General features: G+C 63.4%; 1 protein-coding gene across 1 annotated transcript; it reads left to right on the forward strand.

The window, feature by feature from the left end:
* The first annotated feature begins 5,301 nt into the window (after positions 1-5,301).
* On the forward strand, positions 5,302-22,231 carry CADM4 (cell adhesion molecule 4). The gene is made up of 9 exons (XM_074980996.1): positions 5,302-5,420; positions 13,092-13,238; positions 13,336-13,488; positions 13,807-13,941; positions 14,216-14,377; positions 15,099-15,189; positions 15,592-15,764; positions 16,261-16,389; positions 22,114-22,231. Exons 1-9 carry the CDS (start codon positions 5,348-5,350, stop codon positions 22,221-22,223), a joined length of 1,173 nt encoding a protein of 390 aa, XP_074837097.1. The 5' UTR covers positions 5,302-5,347; the 3' UTR covers positions 22,224-22,231.
* Positions 22,232-23,279: the final 1,048 nt, after the last annotated feature.

The following is a 23,279-nucleotide window of genomic DNA, read 5'->3' on the forward strand; positions in this document are numbered from 1 at the left end:
TCTCCACCAGACCATTGGTCTGCGGGTGGTAGGCTGTGGCCCAGGCGTGCCAGACCGCATGCTTGTCCCATAAGGTTTGCAGCAGGGCAGATGTGAAGTTGGACTCCTGGTCTATAAGAACCTCTTTGGGGATTCCCACCTGCTGAAAATGGCCAGCAGTGCATCCGCCACCGTGCCAGCTTCGACAGAGGTCAGGGCCGCTGCTTCTGGCTAGTGAGTGGCAAAACCTACCACCATCAAGATGAATTTTTCCCCGAAGGGGTCACCTTGCCAGCAGGGTCCCAGTATGTCCGTGGCCACTTCTTGGTAAAGCTCCTCGATGGATAAGCAGTGGCCTCAGGGTGGCTTTCCCCTTGTTCCAGGCCTTCCCTATCCCCTTCTGCAAGGAGGGATCTCCCTGCAGCTCCACCTGGAACTCAGCAGCCTGGGAAGGGGTGGGAACCGCTTCCCCTCCCCTCCCTGCCTGGGCCCAGGGCCATAGGCCTGGCTACCCTCACTCTTGGGGGGCCTCTGTCTCCCAGGATAGGACGGGGTGGTTTTAGCCAGGTGCCCTCCCCTGGGCCAGGGCAGAGCACCCCTCGCTTTCCCTGGCTGTGGGGCAGGACCAGGGCCTGTGTGGTTCACCCAGCCTGATCTCCAGGTCACTTGCCTGCGGAGGTGCTGATGGGGGTGATGGTGCATGCCTGTCTGCTTGGGGCCCTCGCTGACCCCACATTTCAGGTGCACCCTTGCTGCAGGCACCTTGAACGGGGTCCTGTCTCTACCCGTCACAGCTGGGAGCGACATGGGCACCTCCTGCTCTGGTGCCACCAGCCTGGGCTGGGCCAGTGTCACGTCTGTACCTGTGTCACAGAACCTCCTGGCCCTGCTCCCTCTCACCCACCTTCAGGAGGCCGAGGCCCAGGTTTCCCAGACGCGGCCTTCTGCTGTGCGGTCCTTCGGCTTCCGGTGTGTCAGCCACGTTCCCAGGTCAGGTGAGCAGAGCCCATCCAGCTGCTCCAGCACCAGCAGAAACCCACTTCCTCTCCGGTCCGGGCCCTGCACTGTCTGCCCACTTGGAGGCGCGTGGCCCCATCCAGCCGCTGCAACAGTGCCTGGTAAGTCTCTCCGCAGGCCTGTGTGAGAGAGAGAGAGAGCGCGAGAGCCAGAGCCAGAGAGCCCCCAGCTGTATGGAGCAGGACACCCTCCAACAGACCATAATCCTCTGCTTCTAACCCATGCATCTCGTTGGATAGCAGATCCCAGGCTTCGGCAGAGCAGCTCCATCACCCCTGTCTTAAGCTGGGATGAGACTCGGATGAGAGCTCCATGCAGCCCAGCCCCTGCCCTCCTGTGGACTCCCTTCTTTGCCCCTCAGTTGTGCCACTGTGCGCTGGCGCTCTCGCTGCCCCTGGGGGCTGGTGGCCTTTCTCCTCTTCTAGTTCATCTTCTGCTCCTCTGCCCGGTCCTCCGGCTCCTTTACTCACAATTTGATTTGCAGCCGCTGCTGTGCCGCAGAGAAATTACTCTGAGGGATGAACTGCGGCTGACTGAGGAGTTAAAGCAGCCCCCAGGTTTGTCCGGCTGCCCCCAGCCCTTTCCTGGGCCTGAAGTGCCCCTGGGGCTGTCTGGCGGCTCCTTGTGGGGACTGGCCTCAGCTCCAAGGAGCGAACGTTCTCTTCCAGCTGGGCTATGAGCAGGCTCGGGCAGGTTTGCCACTGGGAGCCTCTCACCCTGCAGAACTGGGCAATGGTGTGCACCATCTCCCTGCTGTTCCCAGGGGCTGCAGACTCACAGGCCAATGCTCACAGCTCCTTCGCTTCCCAGAAGAACCCCTGCGGTGGGCCAGTCTCCTTGCAGGTCACACCTCCCAGGAGTCAGGCTGTCGGTGTCTCCACCTTCTGGGACCAGTTCCAACAGACTCCAAGTGTAACCCCTCCAGGCTTGTGACACCCGCTCTCAAGGATCACGACCACACTGTCTTGGGTTCAGCCACAGGTCCCTCTGCCTTGGGGACCCGCCTGACTGCCCTGCAGCAAGCCTGGGTCCCTCTGGCCCCTCTTCTTCCTCCTGCACCCCATCACTTACTGCTGGATGCTCCATCCACAGAGAGCCATTCATCCCACCACTGCCACCAGATGTTACTGAATGCGGGGGATGATGCTCATTCTGCAGCTGAAAGAGAAGTTGTATGAGATGACAGGGACTCAGCCTGGTACAGAGGTGTCAGTACAGTGACCAGAAAGTCAGTGCAACCCACATTGGGGAGATGGGGACAGCGAGGGCCCTGGAGCCAGGCCCTGGTCCTCCTTCTGCCCTCTCCAGCCAGACCAGACTGCCCCATTCAACTGCCCAGTCCCAGTTAAAACCAGCCAGGCCCCTCCTCCCATCTTTGTCCTGTTTCCCAAGTGAACAAAGGTGTCACCTGGGGGCTCCCGTCACCTGTGCTGATGCTGGGCCTAGGGCCACGTTGGGAAATGCCCCTGAAGCAGAGGGGATAAATCCTCTCACACCCCACACTTCATCACAGCTGCTACTGAGGGCTTGTCCTGGCCCAGCCCAGCTCTGCTCAGGGGGATGGGGCCAGGCCATGCAGGGCCCCTGGTGTGCAGCTCTGGGGCTAGGCACAGCTGGAGCAGGGTCACGGCCCTGCCCACCCTGGTGAATGCCCCATTCCTGGCCTGTCCTACAGCAGCTGAGATGGGGGTGCCCGGCCCCTGGTAGGGAGCGCCCTGGGTTGCTCTGCTGCAGGTGAAGTGACTTCTGGGGCTGGTTCTGCGCCTGCTGCCTGTTCACACCCTCCCAGAGCCACAGGCTGGAAGAAACCTCGGGAAGTCTCTGGTCCAACCCCCAGCACAGCAGGACCAACTGGGGCTGCTGCACACTGGAGATCTGGCCACTGCCCCAGGGGCCCATCCCAGAGCACCACCTAATAGCCAGCTTGGACCTCCTTGCTGCACCTTGTGCCCATTGCTCCTTCTGTCGTCTGTCCCACTGAGACCAGCCTGGCTCCCTCCCCTTGGGAGCCCCCGTCAGGTAGGTGAAGGCTGGGATCCGATCCGATCCTCCCTTACGCTTCTCCCCTCCAGACTAAGCCCAGATCCCTCAGCCGCCCCTCATACAACATATGCCCCTGCATAAGACCCAGCTCCAACTCCCGGCACCGCCAGCCTCCCAAGCCCATTCTGTGCCTCAGTTTCCCCTGCCGAGGGGTGCCGATTCCATGGGTCTTTGTTGGGGCCAGCGGGTGCTGCCTGGAGCTCTCTGCCTGGCAGCTCCCTCCAGCTCCCTTATTTTCACCCATTGACCTCCACACCCGTTCCTGTTTTCTCTTTAGCTGTTGCCTGGATTCACTTGGGGCTGGGGCTGTTTTAACGGACCCCCGCAGTAGGCTCTGTCTGCCGGGGGCCCTGCAGTGACTGTGTTCGGGGCTGGGCCTTTGCCAGCTGCCCCAAAGAACTGTCTGAAACGTGGGCATGTGACTGCCTCGGTCACCCCTCCGCCCAGCCCAACCTTCTGTTGAACCTGGGTCTTTGCTCCTGCCACCTCACCGTGGCTGTGCCCTCCTTGCCCTGTGCTCTGGGCCTCGCTTCCCCTTAATGAGCCATTGGCCTGCTCCCCTGGGGGGAAGAGCCCTCAGTCCTTCCCTGAGGGCTGGGCCCAGTTGGGGGCTGCGGTGGGGGCGCCTGGCTGCTCCCACCTGGCTCCTGGGGCTTCCAGCAGGCTGGCATGCTCTGCAGCAGGCAGGTGAAAGGAGCCGCCTGGGGGTGCCCCCTGGGTCCGACACTTCCCCCCCCAGCTTCCCCTGGGGACCTTCCAGATTAGTACCAGCCCGCGGCTATTGGGGCACCAGGGGATGTGCTGGGTTGCTGGGCAAAAGGGCTGGAGGGCCAGGAGGTACCAAGTGGTGGGGTGTGGGGGGGCTTCAGCTCCTTTGTCCACCCTCACCCCTCCTACACACCTGCCAGCCCAGACCCCTCACCCCCCTAATCCTGCACCTCCCCACACCCCACCCCACATCCAGAGGCCCCCAACACCCCCAGCCCAGGCTCCTGCATCCCCACCCCCATTCTTCTGCCATGAGCCCCTCCTCACACCCTCCAACCCTGACCCCTGCCTGACCCCCACAATCTGATCTAGGGCACCCCCCCAGCCTCCTGCCCAGCGGGGTCCCGGGGGCGCAATGGAGCAATACTTCCTCCCTGCCGGGGATCCCCCGCTTGTACCGCCGCAGCCCCAGGTCTCGGGCAGGGGACGGGGCAGCCAAGCTCTGGCTGGGTCCCACCTGGTTCTCCCGCCAGGGGAGCCGTCTGGCTGGCTGTGGTGCGGGGCAGCCCCATTCCTGGGGGCCAGGGCAGTCCCGTCTGGCTGCTCCGCATCCTCCAGCTCCGGCAGGGCCCGAGGCAGCGGGTGCAGGGTGGGGCCCAGAGCCACCTAACGAGCTCTGCCAGCCGGGGCAGCCCCAGTGCAGCCTGCGCACGGGCCCAGGCTCGCCCAGTGACAGTAACGCTGCCCCGGGCCCTGCCCTGCCCAGCCCAGCCGGGTCCGTGCTGCACGGGGCTGCGCCCCAGCAGAGGGGCCGAGCCGGTTTTCTGGGGGGTTCGGGCTGTCCCAGGGCCCCAACAGGCGGACGTGCCCTTAGCGGAGCCAGCCAAGCATGAAAGTTTCCTGGCTTTGCTGCCTGGCTCCTGGGGGAAGTCAGAGCAGCCTCAGGGCTTCTGTAACTGCCACACTGTTTCCCTGGGCCCGGAGGGTGGCGGGTGGGCTCTGGGTGACAGGCAACAGCCCCAAGGCAGGGCTAGTGTGCTGGGCCCCCGAGGGGTGGGGGAGCCTGAACTCAGCGTGGGGGTCCGCACAGGCCCTGGGGTGAAGGGGCTCTGAGAGGGGAGTGAAGTCTAGTAGTTAGAACCAAGGGGCAGAGGGGTGGGACTCGGTCATCGACCTGCCCCTGCCTCGCTCTGTGACCTGCTCGCCCTCTTTGTGCCTCAGTTTCCCTTATTCAAAGGCTTGAGCCACGGATGCTCCATCCCTTCACCCCGTCTCGAGAAGCCCTTGGCTCCCAGGTAAATAACCCCCGCCGCCGGCTGTGAGCCCCTTCGCCCTGGCCGGGGGGATGTGCCAGCCGAGGCTGGACGGAGGCAGGGGGTCGGGGGGGGGGGGTCACTGCGGGGGGCGCTGGGGGGGACCACTTTCTGCCTCTTTAAATGTCCCCAGCCCCCCTCCCGCATGGGACTTGTAAACACGCGGCCGGCGCTCGCCACGGCCCCGCCCGGCTCGCATTGGCCCGGCCCCTCGCATCTCATTAGCATACATTACGGCGGAGCAGCCCCAGAGCAGGTGCAGCCGGGCCGGGCGCGCAGCGGGAGCTATGGGGCCGGAGCGGTGGGGCCGTGGCCGGGCGGCGCTGGCGGCGCTGGGGCTGCTCTGGGCAGCCGGGCGAGGTAGGGGGCGCGGCGGGGGGCAATTCAGGGGGCCGGGCAGTGGGGCCGCGGGATCAATGGGGCCGGGCATCGGGCGCAGCCCCCAATATGTCAGATGCGCGTCTCCTGCCCCCGGCCCTCGCCGGGGGCTGGGCTGCGCTTGGGGGGCTGCCCCGGGCCCCTCTTGCAGCCGCGCGTTTGGGGGGCGCTCGGCTCAGCCCCCCGTTTGCATTGTGCGGGACTGTCATATTTGCAGCTGCGGCGAAGCGCGGGGGGCTCTGGGGAGAACAATGGGACCCCCGCTCCTGGCAGCTGCAGCGGGGCCCCTCTGGGCTTGGCAGCTCCACCCCCAACATTATCCTGCGGGTCGGATTAGGCCCCCTCGGGCTGGGGGTCCGTGTTCCCCCGCCCGGCCCGCTCAAAGCCCGTAGCACCCGCCCCCCCCGGCAGTGCCCCCGGGCACCCCGCTATTGGAGCCCCGCTGCAGCCCCCCGCGTGCACCCAGCTCCGTCCCTGCGCCCCCCTCTGTGCCCCGCGGCCTCCCCATGCCCGTCCCGAGCGCCCCCGTATTACATCTCACGGGGCCCCGCCTCCCCCTTGCAGCTCCCTCCAATTCATCCCCCTCCACTGTCCCCCTGCCCGCGTGCGCCCCGCTTCGGCCCAGCGTCTCCCCTGCGGCCTCCGCCGTGCAGCGTCCGAGCGTTAATCCCTGTCCCTGGGCCGGGCTGCGGGGGGAACCAGCTGCCGCATCCGTCCCGTGCCCCCCCGCCCCGGCCTGCCCAGCGGCGCTGGCTCCCTCGGGGGTGGGGGGGCCGTGATTAACGGCGTGTGCCCCCCGCCCCCCCGGCTGCAGCCTTTGTTCTCCCGGCCCAACGCTGGGCTCCGCCAAACGCCCCCCACCCCGGGCATTTCTGCGCTGCCCCCCCACCCCCACTGCAGCTGTGCCGGGGCTGCAGGTCCCGGGAGCATCTCCCAGCGGGCGGCGCCCGGGCCAATGGGGGCCTGGCCGGGCCTGGCCCCGGCGCCTCCATCCGCTGGGGCCGCCTGCGGGGGGGCTCCGACCCCCGCCCCACTGCGGGATGTTCCCGTTGGCCGGATGCCCGAGTGGGCCAGTTGGACCTGGGGGGCGCCTGGGGTCAGCCCGGGGTGGGGGGGGCCCGGGGCCCAGGGAGAGCCCGGCTGGGGGGGGGGCGCGGGCACCGGGGGGGGGGCTGGCGGCCCAGAAGGGCGTTTGAAAGACGCAGCCTCCCCCGGTGGCACGTGGAGGCGGGCGGCGTTGGCGGGCTGCGACACAGCTGGGGGGGCGGGGGGTTCTCCGGCCGGGCCCGGTGTCAGTGTGGGGGGCCCCCGCCCCCGCCCTACCCCGGGCCTGGCGCGCCCCTGCGCGGACCTGGGTTAAGGGGGTGTCCCCCCCCCCGGACACAGCGTGGGGGGCAGGACCCCGCCCAGAGCCCAGGTCCAGAGCTGGCCCGAGTTCCCGCCTGTGTTCCAGCCCTGCGGAGCGGCTCGGGCGAGGGGCAGGTACCGCTGGAGCAGGGCAGCCGCCCCGCCCCGCCTGGCAGACAGGGACAAGCCCCGGTCAAACTGAGGAGCGGGAGCGGGGCCGGGCGCACAGCTGCTCAGGGGCCGAGAAGGAACCCAGGAGTCCTGCCCTCCCCCACTCCAACCGCCAGCTCCCCCGTCCTCTCAGAGCCGGGGAGAGAACCCGGGAGTCCTGACTCCCCGTCCTCTGCTCCCTGACGCTGGGACCCTAAGCCTTGCCAGGACCCCCCTTTCTTTCCCAGAGGCCTGGGGTCCGGCCCAGGCCAGGATGGGACCCCCAGTACTTTGTGAAGGAGAGGGGTGTGGTGGGGAGGGGCCCTGTTGGGGGCGGTGCTGAGCCCGGCGGAGCTGCACTTCTGGGGCCTGTCCCTGACCGCTGTGGGGCGCGCCGGCTGTTTGCGGGGTGTGAGTTCGGGGAGTGCAGGGGGTAGAAGGGGGGCTGTCTGTTTGCGGGGTGCTGGAGGTAGAAGGGGGCTGTTTGCGGGATGCTGGGAGTACAAGGGGCTGTTTGCGGGGTGCTGGAGGTAGAAGGGGGCTGGCTGGGGGGGTGCTGGGGGTACAAGGGGTGCTGGCTGTTTGCGGGGTGCTGGAGGTAGAAGGGGGCTGGCTGGGGGGGTGCTGGGGGTACAAGGGGTGCTGGCTGTTTGCGGGGTGCTGGAGGTAGAAGGGGGCTGGCTGGGGGGGTGCTGGGGGTACAAGGGGTGCTGGCTGTTTGCGGGGTGCTGGAGGTAGAAGGGTGCTGGCTGGGGGGGGTGCTGGGGGTACAAGGGGTGCTGGCTGTTTGCAGGGTGCTGGAGGTAGAAGGGTGCTGGCTGGGGGGGTGCTGGGGGTACAAGGGGTGCTGGCTGTTTGCGGGGTACTGGAGGTAGAAGGGGGCTGGCTGGGGGGTACTGGGATGCTGGTCCCCTGTCTCCTTTGTTCTGCCCCCTCGCAGCCGCGTGAATCCCACCTGGGGGCTGGGCCTTTGCTGCCCAGATACCGGCGCTGCCGTGTGCTCCCGACCTCCCTGGCAGCTCCCGGCGCCCCACAGGCGGAGCAGAGCCGGGGTGGAGGCGGGTGGGACTCCTGGCCGGGGACGGCTGTGGTGGGGAGCAGCGCCGCAGTGGGGACATGCGGACAAAGGGGTAGAATTCCCCACTCCTGCCCCGGCGATGGAGCCGCTGGGGGGCAGGGGGCGCTATGGGGCAGGGTTCCTGTGAGGGGTAAGGTGGGGGTCCCGGCTGGGGGCTGGCTGGGGGTTTGGGGCACTGGCTGGGGGGGGCGGTTGAGGCCGTTCGGGGGGGGGGGGAGGAGCTGGGGGCGGGGGCCGTCTGCAGACATCCCGTAATGCGCCCATCCCCGGGCCGGTGCCCCCGGAGCCGGGCAGCCTCTCCCCATAGCACGCGGCACTGAGCCCCCCGGGAGCGGACGTGGCCCCTCGGGCGGGGGCTGCCTGGAGAGGAGGCAGACCTGACCCAGTGTGTGCGGGACCAGGCGGGGATGGGGAGCCAGGACTCCTGGGTGCTACCCTGGGCTGGCCCATGCCTCAGTTTCCCTGCCTGGGCTGTGCCAGGAGCAGACGGCCCGCGCGGCTCAGGGAGCCTGGCATAGGCCGCACAGGGGGCCGTTCTCCCGGCCGGCAGCGGAGAAAAGGCCATTGTCACCCCGCGGCGCCAGCTCCCCCGGGCACCAGCCCCTCCCCCAGCCCTGCCCTTCGCCTCGCTGTGGCAGCCAGCACCCACCCCCCACTTCCAACCCTGCGCTCTGGGGGCCTTCATTTCCTGCACCCCAGTGCCCTGCTCCTACCACTAGCCCCCACTCCCCCCAGGGCCGGGAAGGAACCCAGGCATCCTGGCTCCCAGCCCCCACCACCCTGCCAGAGCTGGCTGGGGGCTGCCAGTCTGGACTGAGTGGCACAAGGTGGGGTGGAGTGGGGGGCACCCTAGTTTTAGGTGACTGCTTTGGGCCATGTGAGGGTGAAGGCTCCAGGTGTCCTGGCAAGGGAGGGGCCAGGAGGGGTCTGATGGGCAGCACAGCCGCCTGATGCAGAATGAGGGACCCAGGCGTCCGGTGTGGTGGGGGTGGGCAGCTAGCTGGCAGTGAAACAAAGGCCCCTTGTCTGCTGCTCTCCTGGCGGCTCTGTGGGCAGCGGCGGGCGCTCCTGGCTTGGCAGGAATGTGTGGGTCAGGGCCGCACCCATGGGGTGCACCCGCATCCCCCCCCCAGCTGCCCTCCGAGGAATCTGCCCCTGCAGGGAGGTCTGACGCCCTGGGCCCCAGGCCTCTGTATAGGCCAATGGGGGCGGCTGGTTCCTGTCCCCGCCCCGCCCATCGCAGGGGGGTTGCTGGGGCTCCAGGCCTGGGTCGGGTCCAACAGCCGGGACCTGGTGCCAGAGCCGGATCTTCTGGCCCTGGCTCAGAGCAGCGGGGGCTGGGAGCCAGGACTCCTGGGCTATTGAAAGGAGTGGGGTCTAGCGGTTAGAGCAGGGATAGGGCACCATGACTCCTGGGTTTTCTCCCCACCTCTAGGATGGGAGTAGAGCCTAGTGGTTAGAGCAGGGACCGGGCACCAGGACTCCTGGGTTCTCTCCCCAGCTCTAGGATGGGGGTAGGGCCTCGAGGTTAGAAGGTGCAGCCTGGGAGGCAGGACTCCTGGGTTGTAATCCTACCATTGCCTCAGGCCATGAGCTGAGTGCCACGTGCCTCGGTTTCCCCAGCCAGGTGGGGTGGGTGCTGGGCAGCGGCTGGAGGCGAACGGGAGCTGCGGCTTGGGGGCAGCTGTGTGGGGCGGGGGTGGCTGGACTGGCCCCAGGAGGGCCCGGAGGGAAGGGGCAGTGCTGGGAGCCCGGGCAGCTGCTCTGGCTCCTTGGGAAGCGGAGCGGAGCTGGCAGAAAGTGCGCCCCATTGTTGGCTCCGGCGGAGGGACCAGAAACGCCAGGAGTCCAGGGCTGCGTCCCCGGCGGGGCTGCCAGGGGCACCAAGTTAACCTGGGGTTGCGGGAGCCCGGGGCGGGGCGGGCGGAGGCGGTGGGTCGGGAGTGAGGGGCGCCGGCGTGGGGGAGTGAGGGGCACGGATGGGGGGACTGGTGACCTTGGCGACGCGGGTGACCTTGACGGTCACAGCTGGCTGCGCCGCGGTCGCCGTGGAGACCCCGGGGGGGGGGGCTGGGGAAGGCGCTGACACAGCAATAAGCCGCCCCCCCCCCGATGCCGGGGAGTCCTACGGGCCTGGTGCCTAGCAACGGGCGATGGGGGTGTTGCCACGGCAACCCGGGCTGGCAGAGGCGGGCTGGGGAGGAGACGCTGCAGGAGGGGCCCGATCCCGCCAGCCCGGCCTCTCCCAGCAGGGGGCGCTGGGGCCGGGGGGTGGGCAATAGTAACCCCCCGCTGTCCCCGCCCCCAGCACGGGCCCCCGCCCCGCTGCCCCCCAGGGCCCCCGAGCAACAGCTGACGCCCCCTTGGCCCGGTCGTCTCCCCGTGCGGGGGGCCGAAGGGCGCTCACCCGTGGGGGGAGGGGCCGTGCAAGTCGCCCCCGCCCCCCATTTCCGCCTCAGCCAATGGTGCGGGCCTGGGCTATGCAAATCGCGGTGGCTGGCTGCCATGGCAACGCATGATTGGCGAGGGCTGCTGGAGCGGTGGGGGCGGGGCAGGAGCGGCTCCCAGCGCCCCCTGGCGGGCACGAAGGGAACCGCCCTGTGTCCCCGTGGCCCCCCGGCGCTGCGGGAGGGTGTCTGGGGGCGCGGTGGGGCCGGCTCATGGCCGCAGAGGGGGTCGGTGTGGGAGTCAGGGGATGATGGCGGGGTGGGCAGCTTAGGGGTGCAGGTGAGAGGCGGGGAGGGGGGTCGTGGGGGACAGAGCCGTAAACACTCCTGGTCGAGCCCCCATCAGCCGGGGAGGTACCCACAGCCCTGCTCCAGCACGGGGGCGTGGGGGGATTGTGGGGAGCAGGGGCTGCGAGGGAGGGGCTGTGCGGGGGTCTAAGCACACAGGGTGAGGTTACTGGGGGGATTTCTCCCATTCCCCGATGTCATTGCCCCCCCATTGCACCAGCTCATCAGAACCGTTCCCATGACAACTCATTATGATGTCATGGGGGGAGGAGACAAAACATCAAGGGATTTAAAGGGGCAGCAGGACCAGCAGGCCCCCCCCAACTTAGCTGGGGCTCCCCTCCCCACACACAACCTCCCCCCACTCAGCCGAGGCCCCTCCCTGCACACAGCCCCTCCCCTCGGTCAGCCAGCCCCTCCCCAGCTCAACCAGCCCTGCCTCCCCACACACAGGCCCCCCCAGCTCAGCTGGGGTCCCCACTCCCCACACAAAGGCACCCCCCCTCAGCTCAGAGGGCCAAATCAGGGCTAACTGCTTAGCACTGGGCTACGGACAGCCCAGCCAGGGGGATCCCCACTCCAAGGCACCAAACCCGTCACACCGCACACGTCTGTTCCCCACGCTGGGCAGCCCCTTCTCACACGAGGAGAGGTTCTGGAAACCAATCTCACCAGATCCACGCAGGTTCCTCCTGCCCCATCCCCAGGTCAGCATGTCGCTGACCGTGCCCAGCAGAGCACGCTGCGCCCCTCCTTCAGCAGTGAACAGCTGAATGTTTGTAGAAAGGCAGAGAGGGCTGGGAGTGAAAGAAATCCCACAGCACACACCAAGGCAGAGCTGCAGGTGCTGCCTGCAGCAGAGGGGGAACCGCTGCTGCCTTAAAAGTCTCTGGAGCCCATCCTCTGTCCGAGCAGGTCAGCGGCCCTCCCACGCCCACGTTCCTGAAGCGTCGAGCGGAAGTGAAGCGCAAGGACGGAGGCCCAGGGTCCCCTTTATCACCCTGCCCAAGTGGGGGGAATCCCACCATTCCCCCATGTGGAAGAACGTCCCAGAGGGACAGAGCCTGGCCTCTGAGCAGGTCACCAGTCCCTGTCCGCCAGGGCCTGTGCGGGGCTGCGTGTTCCCAGGCGCGGTCCTTAGACGAGGGCCCAGTGGCCGTGTAGTGCTGCTGCTCACTGGAGCGGGTGCCCTTCATGGTAGGTGGGCAGTGCCTGTTGAGGTCTCCCCAAAGCAAACGTGCAACACGAGTGCAGTGCTGACATTCGTCACTTCACACAGCTCTACGTGCAAAAGAGCAGCATGAGCACAGCCATAACGTCCCAGGCTTACATCCCCCGCAGGGCAGCCTGCGAGGCCAACCCATGGGCTGGGGGCATCTCCCTAGGCTGGGCTGTCTGCCCAGAGCCTCACCTGCTCTCCCTGGCTGCTCCCCATTGTGGATCCCTGGCCCTGGCTCTCCCCTTAACTCTGCCCCTCTGGCCCAGGCAGCCCCAGCTTACAGATACAGGACCCCCTGGCCTGCTGTCCCCTCATTGGCCTGCCTGCCCTGTCAATTAGGCTGACCTGACAAGTTAGTCTCAGCCCACTGGCCCTAGGGGCTGCCACTCAGTTTTCTCATCGATGGGCCTGTCCCCCTTCCATTGGGCCGGGGAGCTTGCCAAATGAAACCCGGCCCGGCAAGGGGCCAGTGGTGCGCCGGTGTTATCTGTGTTGCACGAGAGGGTGGCCGTGCGAGCCTGTCACCAGGGAGGGGCAGCCACGTTTGTTGTTAGGGATGATAGGAAGATGGCAGACTTGTCGGTAGCTGTAGGGGTGGCACCAGCAAAGGGCCGGCATCTTTCTGCTGGCCTGGGGGACAGCTGGGGAGCATGGTGGCGGTGGGGGTGAGGCGACTGGAAGGGGCCATGTAGGGGGTGGAGGGGCCATGTGGAGGGGGCAGGGCAGTGGAGGAGGAGAGGCCACTCAAGGTGGCAGGGGAGGGGCAGCCAGTGGGGGCCGTGGGGCGGCCGGTCAGTCCTGTGCCAAGAAGCACAGCCTCATGCAGGAGGTAACCAGCCGTGGCTTCCCATGTCTGCGCTGGGGAAGGGCTCAGCCAGCGCTGGGGCGTGGCCACGGGGACCTAGGGTGTTTTAGCCCCACCCTGTTTGTATAGGCCATGCCCCTTGCCACGCCTCCTGCACTCAATCACTGGAGGATCTTGGGGGGCAGTGGCCCTGGGTTGGGGGGGCTCTAAGGGGGTCCCCTGGGGGCTGGGACCAATGCCTGGGCAGTGGGGGAGACACCTGGCCCTGCGTGGGGGGGGGTGGTCCATGTGGCAGTGCCTGACCCCTCTTGCCCACCAGGCCTGGCGCAGGAGGTGCAGGCGGAGAACATGACGGTGGTGGAGGGCGGAGTGGCTGAGATCAACTGCCGGCTGCACCGCTACGACGGCTCCATCGTGGTGATCCAGAACCCGGCCCGGCAGACGCTCTTCTTCAACGGCACGCGGGGTAAGCGGGGGCAGGGCAGCGCTGGGGGGACAGCGGGGGAAGGGCGCGCCGGGGTGGGTGTCCGGGGTAGCTGCTGAGCCTGCGCGTCTGCCCCCAGCCCTGAAGGACGAGCGCTTCCAGCTGGTGGAGTTCACCCAGAAGCAGGTGCGGATCCTGCTCTCCGGTGTGCGGCTGGAGGACGAGGGCGGCTACTTCTGCCAGCTCTACACCGACGACACCCACCACCAGATCGCCTCCCTCACTGTGCTGGGTGCGCTGCTGGCCAGGGGCCCCGGGGCCGGATGAGAGGGGGGCGCCTGGGGGCCTCAGGGGGGCAGGATGGGATGGCCGGGTCCTGCTATCTGGGACGGGACAGGGAGCGTAGAGCCCAGGGTCTGGGACAAGAGGGGCGGGAATGTCTGCAGACCCCCGGGGACTCTGCTGGGAGGGGCTGTCTGGGTGCTGCAGGATGGGAGGGAGCAGTGGGGGTCCCGGGGGGCTGGGACAAGAGGGGAGTGCTGGGGAATCCGGGGAGCCTGAGAAGGGAGTGGGGGCCCAGCCCAGTGACCCCACTGCCGTGTCTCTGCAGTGGCGCCCGAGAACCCCACGGTTGAGGTGAAGGAGCAGGCCGTGGAGGGCGGGGAGGTGGAGCTGACGTGCGTGGTGCCCCGGTCACGCCCTGCGGCCGCCCTGCGCTGGTACCGGGACCGGCGGGAGCTGAAAGGTGAGGGGCGGGCAGGGGCCTGGCTAGTCGGCCCTCAACGGTCCACCTTCCATGTGCGGAATGAGTTTTGTCTGTGCACGAGGTGTGTGTGGATGTGCACCACCTGGAGAAACACCACCTGTCAGCTGGGGGGAGCTCTGCTAGTCAGCTGGGGATCTCTCCTGGGGGCTGCCCCAGAGCTCAGCTGACAGGGAACGTGGGGCCTGTGCCCTGCAGGGCTGGGGGGCTGGCTGGGGTGCCATGGGGCACTCACCCCAGCGTGCTGCCTCCGCAGGGCTCAGCAGCCGGGAGCAGCTGGGGAAGGTGTTCCGGGTGACCAGTGTGGTGCGGCTGCGGGTGGAGCGCCGGGACCACGGCGACATCGTGACGTGCGAGGCCACGCACCCCGCCCTACGCGGGCAGCGGAAGCAGACGCAGTACGTGCTAGACGTGCAGTGTAAGTGCGGGGGGAGCACGGGGGCTGGGGAGGGGAGGAGGGGCATGGGGGGGCGGGGGTCCTGGGAACGCATGTGGAGGGAGGGGGTGGCCTGTGGCCGTGGGCTGCTTTGGCTTGTGAATGTGGGGGTGGGCTGGGGGGCAGCTGTAGGGGCCGGCTGGGGGGTGGGCATTGGGCTGGCAGATGGGGTGGGCGTGGGGCAGGCTGGGGGGGAGGGCGCTGGGCTGGCAGATGGGGTGGGCGTGGGGCAGGCTTGGGGGGAGGGTGTGGGCCTGGCGGGTGGGGGTGGGGCAGGCTGCGGGGTGGGCATTGGGCAGGCCGGGGGTGTGTGCGTGGGGCAGGCCAGGGGGGTGGGCATGGGGTAGGCCAGGGGGGCAGGCTGCGGGATGGGCATTCGGCAGGCCGGGGGGGCAGGCTGCAGGGTGGGCGTGGGGCAGGCCGGGGGGCAGGCTGGGGGGGCAGGCGGCGGGGGAGGGCATTGGGCCGGAAGATGGGGTGGGCATGGGGGGCAGGCTGGGGGGTGGGCATGGGGCAGGCTGGGGGGTAGGCTGTGGTGTGGGAGTGGGGCAGGCAGTGGGGGGCTGGCTGCGGGGTGGGCGTGGGGCAGGTGCGGGGGCAGGCCAGGGGGGCAGGCTGCGGGGTGGGTGTGGGGGGCCGGTTGCGGGGTGGGTTACGCGGGCACTGGACTCTCGGTGCAGCTGCCCTCGTCCCATCCCTGCAGACTCGCCCGTGGCGCGGATCCAGCCCAGCCAGGCTGTGCTGCGGGAGGGCGACACCCTGCTCCTTACCTGCGTCATCAGCGGCAACCCACGGTGAGTGACCCCTGAAGGCCAGGGCCCAGGGCACTGCTGGGAGGAAGCTCGCAGCGCCGGGTACGACGGTGCATTCTGCAGGCTGTGGGACCCGCTGCGCCTGGGGACGCCAGCAGCCTCCCAGGCCTGGTCTCACCCAACGCGAGAGCAGGTGCTGACTGGTCCCCCCGACCCGCCTGGCCCCGTGTGGGGATCTGTGCACCCCAGTCCCCCCTCCGTGGGGAAAGGCTCACGCTGCCAAGCGGCGACTGCCTGAGCCTGGCCCCCGGGCTGCAGTGGCCACCCACCCACACCCGCAAGGGTGGAAGTGGTGGCACATGGAGCTGGTGCTAGGCCGGCCCCGCCCGCTGGCGTCAGAAGGGACCCCAGGCCCAGCTCACTCCCCGGCGCCTGTCCCCGCAGCCCCACTGAGATCACGTGGAGCCGAGTGAACGACTCGCTGCCCGAGCGGGCGCAGATCCAGGGCGCGGAGCTGACGCTGCCGGCGCTGAGCCCGGGGGATAACGGCACCTACAGCTGCCAGACGGCCAACAAGCACGGGCGCGCCTCCGACCAGTACGTCCTGGTGGTCTATGGTAAGAAGCCCAGTCCCCCAGCCCGCAGCCCCCTAGCGCCCCCACTGCTGCTCCTGCCAGCACGGCCGGTGCCCGCGTTGTGCCGGGAGGGGGCAGGGGAGACAGCGCACACTGAGGAACAGCCGTGTCCAGGCGGTGGGTGACGTGGGCCATGGAGACCTCGCTGGGGTCCCAGGTTGGACCCAGGCCTGCCCTCACCCCCCAGGCTGCCCTACTGCGGCGGGTGCAGGTGCCCCTGAGGTGGATGGGTAGCACTGGCGGGAGACAGGGAGGGCATTGCCAGGACCCCAGCCCAGCTTGTCACACAGAAACCTGGGTCCAGCCCTTCTCAGAGGGCCCAGATCGGGGGCCAGGCAGGCCCTGAGGACCCAGCCCAGCATGGGGGGAGGGAGGGGCGCAGTGGCAGCTGCCTGCATGGGCTGGCAGCTCCCTGAGTCCTGGCCTGTGTGGTGGCCATTTGGGCCCAGCCCCTGACCCCCTCCCTTGCCACCCCCAGACCCCGGGGCCATTGTGGAGGCCCAGACCTCAGTGCCCTACGCCATCGTGGGCGGCATCCTGGCCCTGCTCGTCTTCACCGTTATCTGCGTCCTCATCGGCATGGTGTGGTGCTCCATCCGGCAGAAAGGTGCGGAGCAGGGCCTGGCACGCGGGAGGGCTGCCACAGGGCGGGGTGGGCAGAGGGAGGGTGAAATGGGGTGGGATGGGGGGGATCAGGGCTGGCCCTTTGTAAGGACGTAAGAATGACCAGGCTGGGTCAGACCAAGGGTCCTTCCAGCCCAGTGTCCTGCTTGCCAACAGTGACCAACGGCGGGTGCCCCAGCGGGAGTGACTAGAGCAGGGAATGCGCCAGTGATCCCTCCCCTGTTGCCCATTTCCAACCCGGACAAACCCAGGCCAGGGGCTCCCGCCCTGCCCAGCCCAGCCACCTCCATGGGTGTGTCTAGCTCCACTCTGAACTCTGTTGAAGTTCTGGGCCTCACGCCCTCCTCTGGCGAGAGGTGCCAGGCCTGACCTTGTGCTGCCTTTGGTTTGTGCTAAAGCTGCTTCCTTGGGTGACCCCCTAGTCCTCATGTTGTGGGAACAAGTAAATAACTTTTCCTTGTTCATGTTCCCCACACCAGGTGGGATTTTATAGCCCCCTGTCATATCCCCCACTTATCCATCTCTTTGAGACTTTTTGAGATGAGGCAACCACATCTGTATGCAGGATTCAAGATGTGGGCGTACCGTGGCTTTACAGAATCATTGAAACCCGGGGCTGGAAGGGACCTCAGGAGGTCATTGAGTCCAGCCCCCTGCCTAAAGCAGGATCAACCCCAACTAAATCATCTCAGCCAGGGTTTTGTCAAGCTAGGACGTAAATCTCTAAGGCTGGAGATTCCACTACCTCTCTAGGTAACACATTCCAGTGCTTCACCACCCTCCTAGTGAAGTAGTTTTTTTCTAATATCCAGCCTACTCCTCTCCTTCTGTAACTTCAGACCATTGCTCCTTGTTCTGCCATCGGACACCACTGAGAATAGTATCAGAGGGGTAGCCGTGTTAGTCTGGATCTGTAACAGCAACGAAGGGTCCTGTGGCACCTTATAGACTAACAGAAAAGTTTTGAGCATGAGCTTTAGCATGAGCATGAGCATGAGAATAGTTTCTCTTCGTCCTCGTTAGAGCTCCCCTTCAGAAAGTTGGAGACTGCTGTCAAATCGCTCCTCACCAGTCTCTTCTGCAAACTAAATGGGCTCAAATCCTTCAGCCTATCCTCATAGGTCGTATGCTCCAGCCCCTTAATCATTTTTGTTGCCCTCCGCTGAACCTGCTCCAGGACATTCACATCCTTTTGATACTGGGGGGCCTAAAACTGGGTGCAATACTCCAGATGTGCCCTCACCTGTGCTGCATAGAGGGGAACAACAGCTTCTCTAGATCTGCTTGAAATGCTCCTCCTAATGCACCCTAATATGCTGTTAGCCTTCTTGGCTACAAGGGCACACTGTTGGCTTATATCCAGCCTCTCATCCACCATAATCCCCAAGTCCTTTTCTGCTGTACTGCTACTTAGCCAGGCCCCAGCCTGTAACAATGCTTGGGATTCTTCCATCCCAAGTGCAGAACTCTGCACTTCTCCTTGGTGAACCTCATCAGATTTCTTTTGGGCCAATCCTCTAATTTCTCCAGGTCACTCTGGACCCTATCCCTACCCTCCTATGCATCTACCTGACTCCCTAGCTTAGTGTCATCTGCAAATTTGCTGAGGGTGCAATCCATCCCCGCATCCAGGTCATTAATAAAGATGTTGAACAGTACGATCCTTGGGGCACTCCACTTGAAACCAACTGCCAGCCTGACATTGAGCCATTGATCACTATCTGTTGGGTCTGACCATGTAACCAGCTCTCTATCCATCTTACAGTCCATGTATCCAGTCCATACTTCCTTAACTTATGGGCAAGAATGTTGTGGGATACCATATCAAAAGCTTTGCTGAAGTCAAGGTACATCACATCCACTGACTTCCCCATGTCCACAGAGCCAGTTACCTCATCAGAGAAGTTAATCAGATTGGTCAGGCGCGACTTGCCCTTGGTGAATCCATGCTGACTATTCTCGATCACTTTTCCCTCTTCCAAGTGCTCCAAAATGGTTTCCTTGAGGATCCGCTCCATGATTTTTTGTGGGGACTGAGGTAAGGCTGACCAGTCTATTGTGCCCTGGATTGTCCTTCTTTCCTTTTTTTAAACATGGGCGCTACATTTGCCTTTTTCCAAACATCCAGGACCTCTCCTGATCTGCACAAGTTTTCAAAGATAATGGCCAAAGGCTCTGCAATGACATCTGCCAATTCCCTCAGCACCCTTGGATGTACTAATGGATTTGTGTATGTCTAGCTTTTCTAAATAGCTCTTAACCTGTTCTTCCCACACTGAGGACTGCCCACCTCCCTCCCGTACTGCATTGCCTAGTGCTGTAGTCTGGGAGCTGACCTTGGCCGTGAAGACTAAGGCAAAAAAAAAAAATTGAAACAACAGCCTTGCCGTATCATCTGTCACCAGGTTACCTCTCTCATCCGGTAATGGCCCCACACTCTCTCTGATCACCCTCTTGTTGTTAACATGTCTGTAAAAACCCTTCTTGCTGCCCTTCACATTCATTGCCAGCTGCAGTTCCAATTGTGCTTTCGCTCTCATGATTACACCCCCCACCGGCATTCTCCAGCCATTTATTTATACTCCTCCTTAGTCATCTGGCCCCATTCCCACTTCTTATACACATCCTTTTTGAGTTTAAGCTCACCAAGGATTTCCCTTGTAAGCCAAGCTGGCTGCCTCCTATACTGGCTTTTCTTACTGTGCATTGGGATGGTTTGTTCCTCTGCCTTCAATAAGACTTCTTTAAAATACTGCCAGTTCTCCTGAACTCCTTTCCCCTTCATATTAGCTTCCCAGGGAACCTGCTCATCAGTTCTCTCTGCTCTTCTGCAATCAAGGGTCTGTATTTTACTGCTCACCCTTCTTCCTTTTGTCAGAATCCTGAAATCTACCATTTCCTGATCACTGCAGCCCAAGTTACCACCCGTTTCTATTTCTCCTGCTAGTTCTTCTCTGTTTGTGAACAGCAGCTCAAGTTGCGCACGGCCCCTGGTCGGTTCCTTCAGCACTTGTACCAAGAAGTTAACCCCAACATTCTCCAGAAACTTCCTGGATTGTCTGTGTGCTCCTGTGTTGGTCTCCCAACAAACGTCCGGCTGGTTAATGTCTCCCATGAGAACCAGGGCCTGTGATTTGGAAGCTTTACTTAGCTGTCTGCAGAAATCCTCATCTACCTCATCTCCCTGATCTGGCGTCTATAGCAGACACCAACTACAGCATCACCTCTGTTACTTCCGCCTCTAAGCTTAACCCAAAGACTCTCAACTGGCTTCTCTCCTTCCATAAACTCATCCCTCGTTAAATGAGTACTTTACTTACGAGTATTCACTAACACGAGCGACACCTATACCTACCTTTGTTCACAAGACGAGTGAACTCCCCCTGCTAATATGAGCCCAACCCACCACAGCCTGAATCTCTTGCCAGCCTCACAGACCCAACCTGCTGCAGCCTTAACCCTCCTGACCGTCCCATGGATTCAGCCTGCCACCAGGTTTTAACCCTCCCTTCCACTCATGGCTCCAAAATGCCCCCAGCCTTTAACCCTCCCCTAACCCAAAGTTCGCTCACCTTTCAAAAGCAGCACCACCTGCTGCCGCTCCTTCCCTGAGTTACGAGCACTTGGAATGAGTCGGAGACTTCTACATGTATTTTAGTGGGAATTTAGTGTCCCTCTTACAAGCTTTTGCCTATGAGCAGAAAGCTGGGAACCAGTTGTGCTCGTACAGTGGGGGATGAGTGTACTGGAGCTCTGAGCTATCACACTGCTTCCTCACACAGAGCACAACTCCTCCTCCTTTTCTCCCGTCTGTCCTTCCTAAACAGTTTATAACCTTCCATGACCGTGCTCAGGTTATGCAAATCATCCCACCAAGTCTCCAATATACCAACCACCTCATACTGCTTTGGCTGTGCCAGGGCCTCTCATTCTTCCTGTTTGTTTATTCAGAGGCAATAAGATATTTTATTTTCTACCTCTTTTTTTAACAATTCACAACATTGTTTGCTTTTTGGCTGCTGCAGCACATGGAGTGGCTGTATTCAGAGAACTACCCACAGGGCTCCAGGGGCTCTGTCTCAAGTGGTAATAGCTCATTTAGTCCCCATCACTCTGTGTGTAGAGTTGGGACTGTTTTTCCATGTGCATTACTTTGCATTTATCAACATTGAATTTCTCTGCCATTTTGTTGCCCAGTCACCTAGTTTTGTGAGATCCTTTTTCAGCTCTTCACAGTATGCTTTGCCAGCTCACTGTTTACCCCCTTCCCCAGATCATTTATAAACAGGTTGAATAGGACTGGTCCCAGTACAGACCCTTGGAGGTCACCACTTGTTATCTCTCTCCATTCTAAAAACTGGCCTTTTATTCCTACCCTTTGGTTCCTATTGGCTAACCAGTTATCAGTCCATACAAGGACCTTCCCTTTCGTCCCATGAGAGCTTCCTTTGCTTAAGAGCCTTTGAGGAGGGTCCCTGTCAAAGGCTTTGTGGAAACTTAAGTACACCATAGCTGCTGGATCCCCCTCAGAGAATTCAAGTAGATTGGTGAGGTGTGATTTCCCTTTACCAAAACCATTTTGACTTTCCCCCAGCAAATTATTTTCATCCTTGTGTCTGACAAGCCTGTTCTCCACTATAGTTTCATTCAGCTTTCCTGGTACTGACATTAGACTTACTGGTCTCTCTGTAATTGCTAGGATCACCTCTAGGGTGCTTTTTAATAACTGGTGTCACATTAGCTATCTTCTACTCTTTGGTTACCTCTATACTTAGTAAAAACTTCAAAATGGGCATGCTAATGGCCAAATTGAAGAATACGAATGAGGTGCTGAAATGTATATTCAGTGCCTCATTAGCATGGTTTGCTCGCCCATGGCTTGTCTACACGGGGGTTCTTTTTGAAAGGACCCACCAACATCAAAATCCCCTTATTCCTACGAGCTCATAGAAATAAGGGGATTTCAGCGTTGGTGGGGTCCTTTTGAAAAGGATCCCGGGGTAGACAAGCCACACAGGAGTGAACCAGGGCACTTTTGAAGTGCTGTGGCATGCTAATGAGGTACTGAATATGCATTTCAGCGCCTCATTAGTTTCTGACCCTCCTCTTTAGAGCTCCCCTTCAGGAAGTTGAAGGCTGCTATTAAATCGCCCCTCAGTCGTCTCTTCTGTAAACTGAACAAGCCCAAATCCCTCAGCCCCTCCTCATCGGTCTTGTGCTCCAGCCCTGATTATTTTTTTTTGCCCACTGCTGAACCTGCTCCAGCAAATCCACATCCTTTTTATACTGGGGGTCCAAAACTGGACACAATATTCCAGATGTGGCCTCACCAGTGCCGAATAGAGAGGAACACGCACTTCTCTAGATCTGCTCGAAATGCTCCTCCTAATGCACCCTAATATGCTGTTAGCTTTCTTGGCTACAAGGGCACACTGTTTACTCATATCCAGCCTTTCACCCACCATGACCCCTAGGTCCCTTTCCGTCGTACTTCATTTCGGGTAGTTACACAGAAGCTGGGCCTCGCTTACGGTGTCTCGGAAAGGTTCCCGAGCAGAGGGCTGGGATTTTGCTTGTGGAGCTGCCTGTGGATTGTTTAACTGACCCCCTCCAGCTGGGCAGCTCCCCTGTGCCACCCTGCAGGTGGGGCTGGGGACCAGTTCTGGGCCGTCGGAGCTGCATTCACTCCCCTCGCCCTCCCTGGCAGGCTCCTACTTGACGCACGAGGCCAGCGGTCTGGACGAGCACGGCGAGGCGCGGGAGGCCTTCCTCAACGGGGGGGACAGCCACAAGCGCAAGGAAGAGTTCTTCATCTGAGCCGCCGGGGGGGGGGCAGGAGGGCTGGGGGCAGAGCTGGGCGGGGGAGGGGGGATTTGGACAAACGGACGGACCTGTTGAACCACAGCTGAACCCGGGGGAAGGTGGGGTGGGTTTAATTTTGGAACCAAGGCCTTGGGGCCAGCCAGCTAGCCGGGGTTCAAGCCCCACCCTAGGCTGAAAGGCCCCACCTCCTCTACGAAGAGCTGCCCTTACGCAGTTAAACCACGCCCCCAGGCAGAGGCCCCACCCACCCTGAGCAAAACGCAGGGTGGTTTGTCCAGGTGGGGGCGGGGGGTTTAAGTAGGGGGCTCTGACCTCACTCCAATGCCATTGGGGTGGCCACACCCCTTTCATGGGCGGGGGCAGGGCCATGGGGGACTTTTGTCAACAGCCGAACTATCCTGGGTCTAGCAGCCCCCTGTGGGGTCTAGCCCTGACTTCATGGGGGGAGGGCAGGGGGGCCAGGACACCGGGTTCCCTCAGGGCTCCCGTATTCCTGCTGTGGGCCTTAAGAGCAGGTTGGACTCTTACTTTAAAGCCATGATTGTTGGGGGGTGTGGGGGTGTGTGTCTCTGTCCATCCGTGTCTGTCCGTCCTCGTCACGTAACGTCCTCACCAAGCGCAAGAGCCTGAGCCGGGGCTGCAGCATCTTCCCCCTCCTCCAGAGTTCGCCTGCCATGGGGCACCCGGGGGGCAAACCCAGGCCTCACCCTCCGGTCCTCCCCCATGCACCAACCACTTGGCTGCCCCCAGCTCTGGGGGTCCTGCTGGGGGCACCAGCCCCTCGCAATCAGTGCCATAGTGATCCCCACACCCACTGGAGCAGCTGGGCCCTGAAATTCCCCTGCTTTGAACTGGAAAGGAGCTTCGGGGGCAGGGGGCTCACGGCCTCTCTTCAGAGCCCCCCTGCCCCCAGCACTGCTTGAGGGGGTCCCCCAGAACCAGCCCCTGCCAGGCATCACATCCCCCCTCCTCTCTGATCCCCCAACCCTCATGCCCCTCCCCCCCCGGCCCCTCTCCTGCGGCAGAGCCCAGCCCCGTCGCCGGCTCCAG

The sequence above is a fragment of the Carettochelys insculpta genome, chromosome 30 (genome assembly GCF_033958435.1).
Source record: "Carettochelys insculpta isolate YL-2023 chromosome 30, ASM3395843v1, whole genome shotgun sequence".
NCBI classification, from domain to species: domain Eukaryota; kingdom Metazoa; phylum Chordata; order Testudines; family Carettochelyidae; genus Carettochelys; species Carettochelys insculpta.

What these genes read in the sequence shown, in the direction of transcription:
- CADM4 (XM_074980996.1), top strand. Translation starts at nt 5,348, where the DNA reads ATGGGGCCGGAGCGGTGGGGCCGTGGCCGGGCGGCGCTGGCGGCGCTG. An exon ending in CGCCTCCCTCACTGTGCTGG is followed by an intron (nt 13,489 to 13,806) that starts GTGCGCTGCTGG and finishes GTGTCTCTGCAG; the next exon opens with TGGCGCCCGAGAACCCCACG. An exon ending in GTCATCAGCGGCAACCCACG is followed by an intron (nt 15,190 to 15,591) that starts GTGAGTGACCCC and finishes CTGTCCCCGCAG; the next exon opens with CCCCACTGAGATCACGTGGA.